Genomic DNA, 17,788 nt, shown 5'->3' on the forward strand with positions numbered 1-17,788 from the left:
TAGCAAAGAGTTCAAATTTTTCTATTTGGGTCAAAAACTGCTTAGGATTAGATTATACACATTGCACATTATTATTTATGTCTTACCTTAGCTCTAGAAGAACTGACATTTTCCATATTTTCAATGCTGCAGATACAATTCTGTGAAACTTTCCGGCAAGCCACTCTGATATAGTCCCAGAAGCTACGAGGACTTTCATAACCAAACCAGGTTACTTGACCTTCAGGAGACAAATTTTAATACAAAATAAAAGAAAACTAGACTAGAAATGCAAAACCCAAGAACAATAAACCCTGAAAAATAAAAGGCAGTAGAGTATGTGATAGTGGAAAGGGCACTGATCTCACTGTCCAAAAGCTTTAAGTCTGGTCCCGGTCGACCTTTACATAGTTGTGTTACTTTGCACAGTTTATTTAATGGATCTGGATCATAGCTTTCTCAACAATAAAATAAAACTAAAAGAAGCAAAAAGGGTCTACACACTAAAAACTCCCTTGTGGTTTAGTATCCTACTATTCTAACGTGATCTTTCAGATAGCACACAGATATCCCCCCTTTTGGTTCCAGTTAAGCATTAATTTAAATGTCACCAGTTGCATTCTAAAGCTTTCTGTTCTTGGAAAAACAGGAAAAAAGTTAAAACACACTTTTTCTCCTCTTCACAGGGGTACTTTAGAGAAATGAAACAATGTCTGCTCTCAAGTACATATAATCAACGAGAACCCTACACTCACTAATCATTCCCACTAACTCACTACCATTCCACCCTAACCTTCAGATGCATGTCACTCATCTGTTCTGCTCTTGTCACCAACCCACGAAAAGTCCTCCAGGCATTCACCATTCTAATCTTCCGGATTTGGGTAATTATGGGGCTGTTCGTGAACAAATGTTCTTTTGTGTGTATCCTATATTAGAAGTAATAGTTTAATGTAGAACTTTTAGTAGTAGATCCATGGGAACAACTTTGTACTCTTGAGTACTTTTAAACAGGATATGAGAAACATCTCAATACTGTCTTCAGATGTCTGGAATGATAATTCTTTCCTAGGGAAGCTGTTTAATCTTAATGTGGAGAGATTAGCTTTGATATTTTAAAATCTCTGCTTCTTTATTTTCAATTAATATTTGTCTCAAATCTTCCTTTCCCCAGTAATAGGTTCTCTCTAAGCAACATCAAAAAATGTTAAAGTGCTCTTGTTCACACACACTGTATCAGGAGCAATGTCTGAAATGACATTTGAGTAGTTTCCAACAACAGCAGCCTGTAAGAATAACTGGGCTTCTTTTAAAAAATACTCATGTCTGGGCTCCACCGAACTGAAAAATCCGAATCTTTGGGGGCGGGCTTAGACATTAGTATTTTTTAAAAGATCCCCCTGGTATTTCTAGTAATATACTTCTGATTAATCAGCTGATAGAAAGCTCACATATCATGAGAGGTAACCCCTATTTCATCATGCAGCCATTTCAAAGGCCTCCTCTTCTTATAAGCCACATGTCACCTCTACAGTGAGTCAATCCCTCCCTGTGTGCTGGCATAGCACCCTATGCTTACTTACCCTTATAATTATCTGTTAGCTTGACTGTCTCACACATTAGACGGTAAGATCACTAAGGCAGGGACTGTGTCTTATTTGTCTTTAACACTTTCTCCAGCACTTGACACAATACTTGGCTCACAGTAGGCATTTAATAAATATTTATTAAACAAATGGACCAGTTAATCAGCATAAAATAGATCTTAATTAGAATGCACATAAAATTTTGAATTTTAAAAATCTAATTAGTATCTTTTTACAGTAACAGCTCAATGACAAGCTGGTGTCAAGATGTCTACATGCTAGATTACAATGATCAAATATTTGGACAAGTATATTACCTTCATCTATGTATAACTAAAAATACAGAAACATCTACAAATCCTTACTCAAACATCTATGTAACTCATATGTCTCTTTAAAGACCAAATCTTACCAACAACAAATAGAAATCTACAAGAATATTTATAATCTTCCTTCTTTCTCTCAATCTCTCCCTATCATTTTCCTTTGTCCCCTCTCTTTTTAGTTAAAAAAAAGTTCCTAGAACAAGTTCTCAGTATGGTCTGTCTTTAGGGCAATTTTCATGTCATCAATTTGTTAGCCATTTGGAGAGGAGACAGGATGCCTAGTGTTAAGAATATGGGCTTTTGAGCCAGGTGGCCCAGAATTAGATCACCTTCTACATATGCAATATTGAGCCAATGACTTGAGTCCACTCTATCAGTCCAAATTTCTTCCATAAACTGACAATAATGGTAGTATCTACATGATAACACTGTTGTGAGGATTAGATAATGTATGTGCAGCAATTGTATAAAACCAGTACAGATGTGAACAATTATTACTAGTCTTATTACTATTATCATACAAATAGTTAAGGTACCCAAGCTCCTCCTGCATTACAAACAAAGTGGGAATAAGATGCAAAGTTTTCCCCATCACTTGCTTAGAATCTAGAAAGGTTTTTAAAATTTACTCCCTAATCCAACCTTTTCCCACATCAACGATTCTACATTTACCTCCCTAAAATCTAGTTGTGACTCATTTTCCTTGGCTTCTATTAATTGGGATCATTCTGTAATTTAAAAATGGGGATAGCTGCTGCCCTTCTCTCAGGAAATGGAGTATCAGCCACTGCCAGTGTCTCAAAGGGAGAATCACAAGGTTTCTCTGGTAACTTTATTTTAAACCTTCTCATGAGTTTGACACGGCTGAGGAAAATAATTTATGAGAAGTTTTAAGTCAGAGCTATAGGAAACCAAAAGAACATAACAAAGTCCCACTTTGCAAGAGAGGAAACAAAGATACAGAAAAACTAAAAATGTAGGCTTAGGTTAAACAGGAAAGGAATGGGCGCTACATCCTTAGGACTCCTGCTATGTGTGGGATATGCTACCCAAAAGTTAATGACAAGATTTCCTAGATTACAAACCGAGAAAATAAACAATTAACAGAATGACATATTCCATGACTTACAGAGCCTTAAATATACCAGTAGTGTCTTCACAACACTTCTATCTACTCAACAAACAAGATGTGAGGATGGCTGCCTGGATCCTGCCCTCCTTCCCCTTCTACGAGCATCACTTCCAAAGTGAAGCGCTTAAATCAAGACACTGAATTTTTCACGTTCAGAAGGATCTGCTTTGATTAAGAGAAGGTGGATTCACTTGTTAGAACCTCCAAACAAACTCACAAGTACATTGTCTGTGAATCCTGGGATTTTATTTAAATAATTAAATGATTTCTGCATCTATGAAAAGGACTGAATTTAATTAAAAATAATAGACCTATTCAATTGGTTATTTGAGATATTATTACTTGAACATCACTTTTACTTAAATACAGATTAACTGCTAGTAAAAGATGTACTTGGGAAATTAGTCTGTAACCAGTGTTCCACAGGAAAATTAAAATACAAAGCTACAAGCGGATCATGCCTTTAATTATTGAATACACTCCAAAGATATTCTCATTTCCTTTGAAAATAATCACAAAAGCAAATCACATAGCAAGAAATTGACTAGCCTATATTTTGAAGAAATTTTATTTCAGAGAAGAAACATGCTGTCACTAACAGAATTCTCTTTTTAAAGTTGCTGACAAGTATAGGTGTATAAAATGCTTTCAATTATGTGTTCTTAGAAGTCGACTTTTTACCAATGACAAAGTTAAAGAAGCTTTTCAAAACTTATTCCCAACCTATCAATCTAACTCTAATTCATTTTAGGCACAGAAGTGGTGAACGTTTGCTAGACTAACAGGTGATCTGCTACTAACCAGCTATGTGATGTCTTTCCCACTGAACTGCCTCAATTTCAGCACTAAAAATGGCCTGTGACTTCTAAGGTCCAATGTTACTCTAAAATTGCTCTTCTATGTTATTTAAATTAGACACCTATTCAAATCATGCATTATGTTGTGTTTTGCTTTTATCTTTATGGCCAGAATGAGACCTTCTAAAAACAAGAACTAAAATTTCCAAAGTGGTTCTCTATTTAGTAGTGGCTAATGACATATCTTTTGATAATATAAAATACAAATGAATCTGTTAAGTGACTTCCTTTCTCCACCACTGGTATTAGTGCTTAGCTATGTAAAGAGCCAATGAAGGACAGGTATCATAAGCTAAAGTTCTGTTAGTGTTATAATCTATCACCTAGATGACGACATCAAAGACTATTACCTTGGAGCTGCTATTCATCTAGATAAGCAATAAAAGAAAGACCCATCAAACTAGTAAGTCACTGTAATATCACTGCAGTTTCACATACTTAAAGGAAATTGGTTATTTGTAGATTTACCGTTTCCAATATATTAATTTTTAGATGTTTAACCTTTCACATTAAATTCTGTAGCAGCAATTCTAAATTTCTTACTGCTAATTATGAAAATCAGTTTAACATTTTCGACTGGAGAAAATTACCATTTCTGCAAGGTCAGAATCTTTTCCTTTAAAGAAAGCACTACTATAGTTGAAGTTCATATTTATTAGATCACTTGGCTTTGAAAGTAAAATTATGACCTTGATCAATTTTCTAAATAAAACCTCATGTTAATGTTCTTAAAAAAAGAAAAGAAATTTAAACACTTTAAATAATAAATTTAATTACATTTCAAGCTGAGTCTAGATAAGATACTCAATTGTACTTATATTGGTAGCTCTATATGTTACAGGATGCCTCAAGTAAATAATTTAGCCAACTAATTACAGTCATAATCTATAAAACATAATTATCATCCTTTGTTACTGATAATTCATGTCCTGTTCACTGATAAGGAATTTATAAAAAACATCTTAAGTATGTATCTATACCATAAAAATGAGCCAATTCTTAACCTTCCAAGAAAAAAAAAAAAAAAAGAAAGATAACCAGGTTCACCCAAAACTCTGAAAACTGAATTTGACTCAATAGGCTTTTTTATCCCAATAATTTTACTATCTTTCCAAGTAGAGTATAAGGTTCTGTTGTGTTCTTCCACTAGCATTTTTAATATGAGGCTTAGAATACTAGTAGACTGGATTGGAGTACTGAAGGCTGAAGTCCACACAGAGAGCTACAGGTAAATGTGTAGCCCTGAAGAAATCAAGCATAATATGTTTCAGTAGTGATTAAGGTTATACATAGGGAACATAAAACAAAAGAAACTGTTCAAAGTTATTGTTTGTGCAAATCAGGATGGAGGAAATGAGAAGACATTCGTTTTTCTATTTTCCATCCTTTCTTTTTGTAAGTGATCTTTAAAAATGACTATTTCTTTTCTAAGTGAAAAATATAATAAAAGGCCAGGTCAATAGTACAGAGGTCTAGCAGTGTTTTGCATACAGTAGGAACTCAATAAATAGTTTTAAATAAAGACATGCTAAGCAATATATTCCTATCAGTGGTTCAAGAATGGTCACACAATTACTGTTGACAGCTCCCATGTATGTTTTGCCAAATGACTTTGGCCAATTCACACAGCTATCTTGAGACCCAGTTTGCATGTAAGAAAAATATTACTACAAAGCACTTACAAAATCGAGAAAACAACCAATAAATCTTATATTATTAACAGTTATAATAAAATATAAATAACACAGATATGCTTGATAAATAAAATTGTGCTTAAAACTATCGAACTTACTAGAAATATGGAAGGGGGTCACATAGGAGAAGGAAACTAAATTGATTATTATATTGTGTGGGTTTACAAAAAACTTTTAATTTAAAAATTAGCATAAGCATAGTTGTGCCCTCTGGATTAACAAAAACAAAGCAGAAAGCTTTGTAAAACCCATGCAATGTACTAAAAAAGATCACTTAACTGATACAGCCCTCCCCAGTAAGTCAATTCCATGCTCCCGTGCAGCTCAGTGGCGGGAGGCAGCACCAGCATAGAGTACCTTGAAGAGGTATTTGGAGATGAGCCAGCCATCTGCAACTTTGGGAAATCTCTTTAAAGAAATAAACAACAACAACAACACACAGAGATTTAAGAAACCTGACATCAAGTTTACAATAGCAAACTGAATAGCCCAAATAAGATGGATACACATCATCTTGATGAAGTAACCACTTTTACCTAATAAGTAAAATGAACTTAATTCAGATGAATATGAGCTCTACTCCGCACGTAAATCAAGCTGGTCCCTTGTAGCCTATTCTGTTGGAGAGGCTAGGGTGTCTGTAAGTCATAGACATAACTGAGAAGCAGTTGTTCCCTGTTTACTTTCACCTCCATCATTCTTATCTAAATATAAAAAATCAATACTGAAATAATGCAAAATGAACAAAATGCCTGACTGAATTTGCTAGCTTTGCACCTCAGAATTTATAAGATTGGTTAGGAAAATTACTCATTTATTGAACTACATGGCTCAGAAAGTTTTTAACTTTAAAAATAAATACACATTTTCATTGTTAACTTTGCTAAAATTTATATTCATTTTGAAGAGCAGTTCTCTCTTTTTTTGGTCTAAGAAAGCTTGTATATTTTTTTCTGAATTATGAGAACAGCACTTAAATATCTAGCAAAATGTTCTTCAGTTTAACTAATGTTGACTAAGTGCCTACTTTATGCAAAATACTGTTTTTTCTACAGATTCCAATTATTGTTTAACAATCACTAGCTGGAAAAGTACTATAAATTCTTGCCTACATTGTTTAGAAATTCCTATTATAATTATACAGGAAGACTCCCAAGCCAAATTTCTGAAGTCATATTCCCCCCAAATTTTCTTCTTTCATAAGCAAACACTGAAAACTCCAATAGGACATGGTCGCACACCTTTCCAAATACTTAGACCTTTCATGAAACTAAACAAAAACTAGCCAGTCAGTAATGTATGAAAAATGAAAGAAAGGAGATATATACAGTTGTGCTACTGGCCATTTCTTTATCTCTATTATTCACTCTCTATCCTCCTACCTCCATTTGTGTCATGTTAAACAAATATTAAATTTGGAAATACATTATCCAAAAGAATCTATAACCAAAAGACATCCCAGCTGAAGCCCATATTAGAACATAATGCTCTTTCTACAACTAGAACAAACAAAATGAAAACCTCTCAGCATTAAATGTAAATCAGAACACAATACTTTTCACTGCAAATATTAAGAATACCAATTTTTAATGTTTAAACCACATTTACTAGCTCTGGCTTGAAAATAAAGTTATATAACTTATTTGTAGTCATTTAGATAATCAAAAAGTTACCAAAGTAAAAACAATTTCCAGGAAAGTTGTACTTCGAGTAATTTTATTTCAAAAAATGTATCAAATAAGATATATCATGTCCAGATTTATATCACAGCTTAATCAACCCCTGGTACAAAATGGGAAATAATTACTGAATCTACTATAAAACTCAATTTATAGTTTAGGTTTAAGTTGTTAATATGTTAGCCTTTATGCCCTGGTTATGCATATGACGTTGATCCTGGCTGTTAAACACTATGTGAAAATTTTTAAAAATACAACATTTTTACTTATTTGTAGGCATTAATTGCTTTCATCATAATTTAATATCTCACTTTAGGTCAGTTATAAGTAACCAGAAGCATCCAGACCAAATGACAATCCACCAGATTCCAAACTATCTATAGTCAAATTTCAACACCAGTCTCACTTGGTAGATGGGCAAGGAGAGGCCCGGAGAGAGCCTGCCCAGACGCCAGCACCTCTCTCTGCTCCCTGCAGCCTCATGCTGATCTCCTCTTTTGGCTACAGGCAAGATCCAACAGATGGAAAGGAATCAGTCAGTTGGTTTTCCTGGCTGGTAATGAGTTCTCACTGACAGCCTCAGGAACAGGAAAAATAATGGGGCAGTAAACATGCAGTGTGACTGAGGAGAATATCTTTCATATAAAATTTAAATCCTTGGCTTAGTTTCTGCCGAAAATATACATATAAGTGAATAACAAAGTTTACATTATTTCAAAGTGGCCCAAGGAGTGCTTGTTAGTAGAATGTTCTCATTTGCCATGGAAATAAAGCCTTTTGTTTTAAAATATATGATACTAAATATTTAATTATATATTTTATTTAAATATATTTATAACATAAAATACATGCAATATCACATATAAGATATAGATACATTTATACACAAAGTACAAAAAATCTATTTATATATTTAAAGTATATAATATTAAGACAATACAGTTGAGACAAGACCAAATAAAGTGTTTTGTTCATAAACAAAATTCATTCAAATGTACGATTATAGTTATACACTATTATGTTAGGTGTTATTTAGTTTCTAAAATTTCAGCCAAAAGAAGGATCTACTCAGAGATGGATATGCAATAAAAGAATGCTTAATCATACTGAAGATACAGTATTTTCTGACCCAAAAGTATGTAATTTTCAAAAACAAGTAACTGAAAATAAATACAACTTTATAATCCTTCTATTAATGTGGAAATTGGCCCTCATACAGAAAAGATTATTGACCACTTCTTTAAACAAATGAATTGGCCTTGGTGATAAGACTGAATATAATTCTAATCCATAAATATGATATGTAGTCCTCCAGTTTTCATGTTAGCCCTTGTTCCAACTTCAGCTTTCTATTTATTCTGATTTCTTTGATGTCTGAGTTACATTATCATCACTGATAAAATTTGATAAATGTTAACAGCTACGTAGAAGGTGAACTTTTTGCCTTTGCTGTATTTAGTCTAATTTTCACTTTCTTTTCTGTGTCTATACGTACTTTTGCAATAAAGCTACAAGTAAACGACTTTGTACGTGATCCAAGACAGATTCCAGACAAGATCCTGAGATGGATCGATCTGCAAACTGACTGCCATTTATAAGGCAAATAACAAAACTGGTTATAAGTTATCAGATAGTAAGTCAGGATTTTCACAAGTTTTCTTTTTAAACTGGCAATACCAGATAGAATATACCCTATTCTGTCCTTGATAATAAAAGTTTTTATTGTTTGAAATTCTGAATCTTCATCCATGTATTTACATGTAAGAGAAAAAATATTCAGTGAAGCAATATTTACAACTGCAATATGCACTGTTAATTCAGCTAACAATGAAACAATATTATCTTCTCTTCTACGTGGCCATTTTTCATTTCTTAATGCTTCTAAAATTGAAGTGTAATATTATATATAACATCTTAAAGTTTTTAAGTTTGCTTTAAAATGACATTTATAGGTAGATGGTAGGTATATTAGAAACAAAAGTACGTGGCTTATTGATTCAACAATTTTTTTAAAAAACTGAGCACCAAAAACTTGCAAATATTTTACATTTGAAAAGTCATAGTGACTTTAAAGAACTGTAGAATTTTAATAAAATAAAAATATTAGATTATATGAGTGAGCAACTCACTGAAATTAGAAAATCAGAAAAACGTAGGAACTGAAATTATGATACTCTCCAAAATGAACAAAAGTCCATTAAATTGTACAATCATTTCCCTGTTCTAGAAAATGAGAAACATTTACTTCCTTTCAATGAGCAATATTTGAGTATTAAAGTGATCAAACTGTTGCTGAAATCATGCAACAAAAAAATTTAACTAGAAAACAACTTTCCAATACTGAAAGTAAATAAAATACAATTTGATCATTACAAGTACAGTAAGCTGCTCTCTGCTAATTTGCAAAAATCATACGGTAAAACTGGAAATGTCCCATTATTTTTCTAGCAGAAGCTCAAAGGACTACAAACACAGAAAAACAAACATAAACATGAACTACCATCAGAGACCATCAGTTCCTGGCAAATCCAAGAATTTGGATTAGCCGGTAGAATCATAAAAATTTTTAACTCTCTCATATATTAAAAAAAAAAACACTAAAAGTATCCTAGGCAATTTTATCAATAAAATAAGTCTTCTCATAATACTTTCTTCTATGTGGTACTCCCTCTCAGAAGCCAAACCTAAATTTGGAATCCTTTAATTTGAAGGGGTTTTGAAAATGAAGTTCATGTAAAATAAACCTGAAAAAGTCTCCAAGGATAACAAACTTTAAAACCATTAATAAATCTCTCCCTCTATGAGTAAGAAAATATTTGGAAATTAAAATGACTCCTTGAAAATTCTGGTATGGTTATAAAATATAAAGATTATTCTGTCTATATCTCCTAATAAGTACAAATACTTGAGGTATATTTCTTGCTCTGCACCTAAAAATGCCTACAGCAAACATAGTAATTAAGAGTACTATGACAATCACATAGGTTCAAACAGAAACAAACAACCAAGTATGTGGGACTGTGTGTTTAAGAATTTTAGACATTCAAAATTATATAAAATATTATAAAACTAAGACAAGAAAAATATTTCAGATGTTTTGAAACAAAAACTCTCAAACGAAAAGTAAGAATAAAAAGAAATAATAAACTAGTATTCATGTAAGAAGACCAGTATCAAGGGAGAAAAGAGGTCATTGATTAAAATGGGCTATTTAAGACTAGTTCCAGTCTTTGTGGATGTAAATAACTATGATGTAAATAATGTAACTGTGATGCAAATAATTACTTCTTTTCTATTCTAGGCTAGTTAAAAAAATTCACCCCACTAAAGAAACAGGCAAAGATCATATCAGGAAATAAGGAAAAAAAGATTAATAAGTGTGAACATACATTCAATCTCATTTGCAAATAAAAACACATTAAAATAACAAAATGTTTTATGAACTTCATATTAATAGAAAATCAAAAAAGATTATATTTTCCCTTATCAAATTAAAATTTTTTAATATTAAAAATAGTACAATGAGAATATGAGGAAAATAACCACATACATTATTGTTGGTACAACTTTTCTAATAGAGCAACAACATATTAAACATAACATAGTACATATATAATAATGCACATACCCTTTAATTCCAGTAATTACAATTCTAAGAACTTATTAGCTATTATTTTTAGTAGAAAATAATTTTAAAGAAATTAGAAAACTATATGAAAATAAATTTTCAGTGATATATAATAGCATGTTTATGAAAGGGAAACTCTGGTAAAAAATAAACAGCAAATTAATTGTGCTTCATTCATACAATGGAATATTATTCATCTGTTTAAAAATGACATGGAAATATACACAAAGGAATAGAAAACATATGCTCAAACAAAAACTTGTACATGAATGTTCACAGCAGCATTATATACAAGAGAAAAAAGTGGAAACAATACAGATGCCCATTGGAATACTACTCAGCCATAAAAACTGATAACATAATGCCATTTGCAGCAACATGGATGCTCCTGGAGAATGTCATTCTAAGTGAAGTAAGCCAGAAAGAGAAAGAAAAATACCATATGAGATCGCTCATATGTGGAATCTAAAAAACAAAAACAAAAACAAACAAACAAACAAAAACAAAGCATAAATAAAGGACAGAAATAGACTCACAGACAGAGAATACAGACTTGTGGTTACCAGGGGGGTGGAGGGTGGGAAGGGATAGACTGGGATTTCAAAATTGTAGAATAGACTACACTGTATAGCACAGGGAAATATACACAAAATGTTATGATAACTCACAGAGAAAAAAATGTGACAATGAGTGTGTATATGTCCATGAATAACTGAAAAATTGTGCTGAACACTGGAATTTGACACAACATTGTAAAATGATTATAAATCAATAAAAAATGTTAAAAAAAAGTTACATTTACACTATACTTTAGTATATTGAGTGTGCAAGAGTATTATAAAAAAAAAATACAGATGCCCATTAAATGATTAACAGATACACAAAATGTGTTATATCCATATAATGGAATATTATTCAGCCATAAAAATGAATGAAGTACTGATACATGCTACAACATGGAGGAGCCTTGAAAACATTATTCTAAGCGAAAGAAGCCAAACATCAAGACCATATATTTTATGATTTCATTTACATGAAATGTCCAGAATAAGTAAATCCATAAGGACCAAAAGTGTATTTGTGGTTTCCAGGAAATGGGGGGTGGGGAGGAGACAAAAGGAAGTGACTGCTTAGTGGACATACAGTTTCTTTTAAGAAAGTAAATGAAAATGCTCTGGAACTGACAGTAGTGATGCTGCACAACATTGTGAATATACCAAAATCCAATAAACTGTACAGTTTAAAATGGTTAAAATAGTGAACTTTATGTTATATGAATTTAATTTCAAGTTTTAAAATGCTAAAAAGCAAAACGAAATTGAATATTACAGTTAGGGCAAAATACAGACCATAACAAAGAAAATATAAATATACACATATATTAATATGCACATCTACACACACTATACATGGTAGATATACAAGGCTGCCAGTTGTAATTATAGCTGGAACTTCTGGAAGTTTTTATTAATGCTTCCTACAACTTCATATGTGAACCTCTTGTCATTTTTACAAGGAGAGGGGTAAAAGAAAAGGCAAAAAATGATTGTTAGCTCAAGAAGATGAAAGTACATATACAGTAAGGGGTTAAATTAAGGAATCATGCTAGAGCTTTATTATTTTATTTTTTCCTTCCTTTTTTAAAAAAAAAAATAGATCAGTAACAGAAATGCAAACGAAGTCAAGTAGTCTACATGGCCAGTATGGGATAAAATCTTAAAATGAAGAAAAAGGCTTTTCAAAAGGCATCAGAAAAGTAAGAAATGATAAGGGCTGTAAAGCTTAACATTGAATAAAATATAGGAATATGACTTTAATCAAACAAGATACATGAAGAATATGGAAATTTGAGTGATACTTAAATTTTTCCAGTTAACTTTCTCACCATACTTGCTTTAGAGACTGAAACTTTCTGTTTTTAGAATCTACATAGTTGCTTCTTTACCACTGAATCTTAAATTTACTACATTATATAGAGGTTCATTTTATTTTCTATACAATTTAAGATGCTGAACCAAATTTACCATGCCACATATAACCCTAGATGCTTCAAGAATTTTTTGAATATTATGATTTTTCTGAGATATAAAATCTGCTGAAGCTTACCTAAATTTCTAAGTACATAACTTAAAAGGGTGTTTCTCGGAGTGGCCTTGTCCATTGTCTAAAAGCCAAACTTTGGTAACCTTCTGAGCCACTTTCTTATCTATTATATCATGTTTTTTGGCCTGAGTAGGTGGGTTTTATTGGGTGAGTTGTGTTCATATGTTACTACAGAAACAATTCAAGTCTCATTTTATGTGCAAACCAAGAATCAAAAGTTGGAAAACCTTCAAAAACAAACAAAGAAAATTCAAAAGCCAAATGGATAGGTTTATCTTTACCCATTGTTTCTAACAGTGTTTATACTGCACTTCAAAAGGTGGCCTCATGGGGAGGTAACTATTTATCGTTTAAATCAGGAAGAGCTTTGAGGTTCAAGCCAGGGTTCCTGAACAATGCTTAGGTATCATAAGAGTTCAGCTGGATTGGAGAAATTCTAAAATGTCAAGTCACAGGCATTCTACCTCATCTTAAGAGTCGGAATCCAGATTCTATTAAAAAAAAAAAAACACACAGAAAAGCAAACAAACAAACAAACAAAAAAACCCCAAGATTATTACTCTAGGGATTAAGAAATGGGAATTTCTCAGAGTTCTACTTTCAAACAAATATTCACTACCACATCCCACACACTGTTCTAGAAATTTGGGATACATCAATGAACAAAACAGACAAAGAGCTTCATCCTAATGAAGCTTATATTTTAGCAGAGGTAAAGGAAGACAATATCCAGTAACCACAATAAGCAAATCACGTAACATGTTAGAAGTTAAGACCTAAAAAGCAGCACAGGGAAAAGAGGTCAGGAGTGCTTGGGGTGAAAGGAGGAGAGAGGTGAGTTCTAATTTAAAGTAGGCTGGGAGGGTTTGGGCCTCAATGAGCAGTTTGAAACAGATGGAAGAGTTAACCATTCAGACATCTAGAAGTGTTTTCCATACAGAGGGAACAACCAGTGGGATGGTGCACTATGACAGCAATGTATCCCATACAGTCAAGAAAAAGGAAAAGACTGATGAAGCTAGAGCACAGCAATTTAAAAACAAAAAAGGATTCTCCATACGTAAGTATAACTGGAAAACAATGTTCAGAATCAAGGCAAAATCTTAAATTGAATATGAGTCAGCAATCCCAATGTCAAGAAGTATAATTAGCAGATTAACTTACAGAAAATTTGACATACTATCTCATTATAATTGGTCATTTTTCCCCCTTAATTAGTAGTGTATTACCAATTGGTAGGCTTTAGTCCTGTATGATACTCAGAAGCTTTTTCATTTTAATCAAATTATTTTCCATATAACCTTTACAAAATTCACAACTGTATCCCATCCCCACACCACCCAGCTGAAGTTACAAGATTGCTTCTGACTCCTTTACTGCTAAATTTCACATTTCTTTAACTGTCTGGTCTACTACACACTCCTATAATCAAAGTCACATATGGCATTTTGAAAATTGAAATTTTAAATTTTTATATGAGACACTTTTAATGCCTCTTTCCAGTGTGAAGCCTTCCCTGACCCATCAAGGAGAATGGATTACTCACTCTTTCACACTACATCATGCTCATTAGTACTTCTATTATGACTCAATGACACTAGTGTATGTCACTACTTAACTAATGTATCCTCCTTTGTCCTCCAAAACTGAGTTTCCTGTGAAAGTACACCTTATTAATCTTTGTATTCCACACCCTAGCACAGGGCGTAGAGGGACTGCAAATAAGAGAATGAATAGGATTAAGAGATTATTGTGTGTATATGTGGAAAAGATTAGAAGGGAAAGGTAAAAAATAAAAAACAGGAAGGCACATGTGCAATGTCAAATTTAAGGTATTTACTCCAGAAAAAGAATAACAAACTCACACTATGACTCATTTCCAAAGCAGAGGAAAAGTAAGAGTTACATTTGGCCAAGAAAAATGTGGAGCGATGGTAAAGGAACCTTCCTTGGCGTTTCTTTCTACTGTGCTCTATGAAAAACTACCCAACTTCTTAAAGTAACTGAGGATCAAGGAGTGGGAATTTTAAGTTTTGTAATGAAACAGTGGGATCCTTCCCATTATAAAATGTTTTAATGGGAAGCAACAGAATTTAGAGGAGTTACAAATATATTTTTAACTTACAGTAAATGTACTGTTGGTATATAGTTCTGTGATTTTTTTTTTAAATGGCAAGGAGTCATGTAACTATGACCATAAGACACATAACAGTTCCACCACCCAGAATACTCCTTCATGCTGACACTATATAAGTGATGCCCCCAACCTCAAACCCTGATAACCGCTGATCCTCTTCTCTGACACTACAGTTTGGCTTTTTCTAGATTGTCATATAAATGGAATCATACAGTCTCTAACCTTTAGAGTCTCACTTCTTTCACTTAGCATTTGGTATTCAAACAGTTTGTTGTGCACAAAAACAGGACTTTTCCCTTTTGTTGCTGAGTTCGTCCACTGCATGGATATATAACAGTTGGTTGATCTATTCATCACATGAAGGATTTTTGGTTGTTTCCAGTGCTTACTGATTATGAAGAAAGCTGCTATAAACAGGTCTTTGTGGAAACCTAAGTTTCCATTTCTCTTGAGTAAAGAGGTGAGATTCTGGGAAACCATTCTGCATTCCCACCAGTAACACAGGAGAGTTCCAATTTCCCCACTGGCCCACTAGAACTCAGTACAGGTGTAGTAGTGCCTGACTATGGTTTTAACTGCATTTCCCAAATGACTACTGATTGAGCATCATTTCATAATTCCTTGCCATTTGTATATTTTCACTGGTGAAGTGTCTGTTCAAATCTTTTGCCCATTTTTAAAATGGGTTGGTTGTTTTCATAATATCACTATTTTATAGTTCTTGGCTTTACTTTTATATACTTGGATATAAGCCCTTTGTCAAATATGTGATTTGCAACTATTTTCTCCCAGCCTATCCTTTGTCATAGTCTCTTAATGGTATCTTCTGGAGATAGTCTCTTAATGGTGTCTTCTGGAGAACAAAAGTTTTCAATTTTGATGAGGTCTAAACATGATTTTTTTGTATTTATAGATTATGCTTCTATTGTTATATCTGAAATCGGTTTGCCTAATTGAACATAACAAAGATGTTCTATACTTTTAAGATTTTTATACTTTCACATTTTACATTTAGTCTATGATCCACTTTGAATTAATTTTTGTATGTGGTGTGAGGTATGAGTCAAAGTTCACTTTTTTTGCCATATGATAATCCCACTGCTTCAGTATTGTTTGTTGAAAAGATTATCATTTTACCAATGAATTGCCTTTTCATCTTTGTCAAAAACTAATCAAGCGTATTTGTGTTCATCTATTTCTGGACTCTATTCCATTCCACTGCTCCCTCTATATAAACTTTCACCAATAACGTACTCTTTTAATCACTGTTATCTTGACAATAAGTCGTGAGTGTCCAGCTTTGTTCTTCCTTTATGAAATTGTTTTGCCTATTCTAGTTACTTGTTCTAGCCATGTATAGAATCAGCTTGATATCTACAGAAAAGCCTGCTAAGACTTTGAGAATCTACTGAATCCATAGATCAATACAGAGAGAACTGACATCTTAACAATGTTGAGTTTTAGAGGAATTATCTTATCCAAAATGTCAATTGTACCAAGGTTGAGAAACCCTGCTGTAGGCCTCTGTGGATGCCTGCTACAGACTGAATGTTTGTGTCCCCCCCAATACTGAAACCTAATCCCTAAAGTGACTGCATTTACAAGTGGGGTCTCAGAGAAGTTATCACATCACAAGCTCTCAGGACTGGGATTTGGGCCCTTATAAAAGAGACCAAGAAAGATCCCTCACTCCTTCCACCATGTGAAGACAGTGAAAAACAGTGAAGAGATGGCAGTCTATGAACTTAAAAAGTGGGCCCTCACCAGGCCAGTGCCTTGATCTTGGATTCCCTAGTACCCAGAACTGTGAAAAGCAAATTTTTCTTGTTTCTAAGCCACCCAGTCTATGGTATTCTATTGGAGTAATCCAAATGCACTAAGACTCTTTAAGGAAGTTCTCTTCTAACACCTAGTGTGCAGAAATGTTTTATCATGAATTAAAGTTAAATCTTGTCAAATGATTTTTCATACACCTATTGAGATGATTCTGTGATTTTTAGTTTTTAGTCTAAATAAAATGAAATACATGAATTGATTTTCAAATACTGAAAATCCTTGCATCCCAGGACTTGACTTGTTACTATTTTATAGAGTATTCCAGTACCTATGTCCATGAGGGGCACGGGCATATAGTTTTCCTTTTCTTGTAATACTTTGTCTAGTTTTGAATCAGGCTAATGCTGACCTCATAAAGTGACTTGGGAAGTATTCTCTCCTCTCCTAGAGTCTGGTAAAGATTGAGTGGGATTATTATTATTATTTCCTTCTTAAGTAGTTGGTCACAATCAACAGTGAAACCATGTAGGCCTGGAGTTACACCTGTTGAAAGGTTTCTGACTGCTTAACCTCTTTAACAGATACAGGACTAGTCAAATTATCTATTTCTTCGTAAGTTTTGTTAGGATTTGTCTTTGAAGAAACTGCTCTATTTCATCCAATTTGTCAAATTTATGGTAAGAGTCATTCATAGTATTTACTTATTCTTTGAAAGCAGAGTCTATAATGATAAGCCCTCTTTCATTCCTGATATTGGCAATTTGTGTTTTCACTTTTTCTTGGTCAGTCTAACTAGAGGTTTATGAGTTTTATTAATGTTTTAAAACAACCTGCCTTTCAAGTGGTTTTATGTCTTTAATTTTATCAATTTCTGCTTTTGTCTTTATTATT

The 17,788-nt window shown here is 33.0% G+C and overlaps 1 protein-coding gene across 7 annotated transcripts in view; it reads right to left on the bottom strand.

Moving 5' to 3' along the window:
• Positions 1-17,788, bottom strand: part of RUNDC3B (RUN domain containing 3B) — a 121,638-nt gene that overhangs the window by 73,673 nt on the left and 30,177 nt on the right. For 4 of the 7 annotated variants that reach the window (XM_032484061.1, XM_032484057.1, XM_032484062.1 and 1 more), the window contains exons 3-4: positions 5,932-5,982; positions 87-220 (exon numbers count right to left, since the gene is read on the bottom strand). In XM_032484061.1, the coding sequence (XP_032339952.1) occupies positions 87-220; positions 5,932-5,982 (185 nt within the window). The remainder of the gene's footprint in view (positions 1-86; positions 221-5,931; positions 5,983-17,788) is intronic. The other 3 variants (XM_032484059.1, XM_032484063.1, XM_032484060.1) reach the window with 1 other exon arrangement.

Source organism: Camelus ferus, chromosome 7, assembly GCF_009834535.1.
Source record: "Camelus ferus isolate YT-003-E chromosome 7, BCGSAC_Cfer_1.0, whole genome shotgun sequence".
Classification (NCBI taxonomy): domain Eukaryota; kingdom Metazoa; phylum Chordata; class Mammalia; order Artiodactyla; family Camelidae; genus Camelus; species Camelus ferus.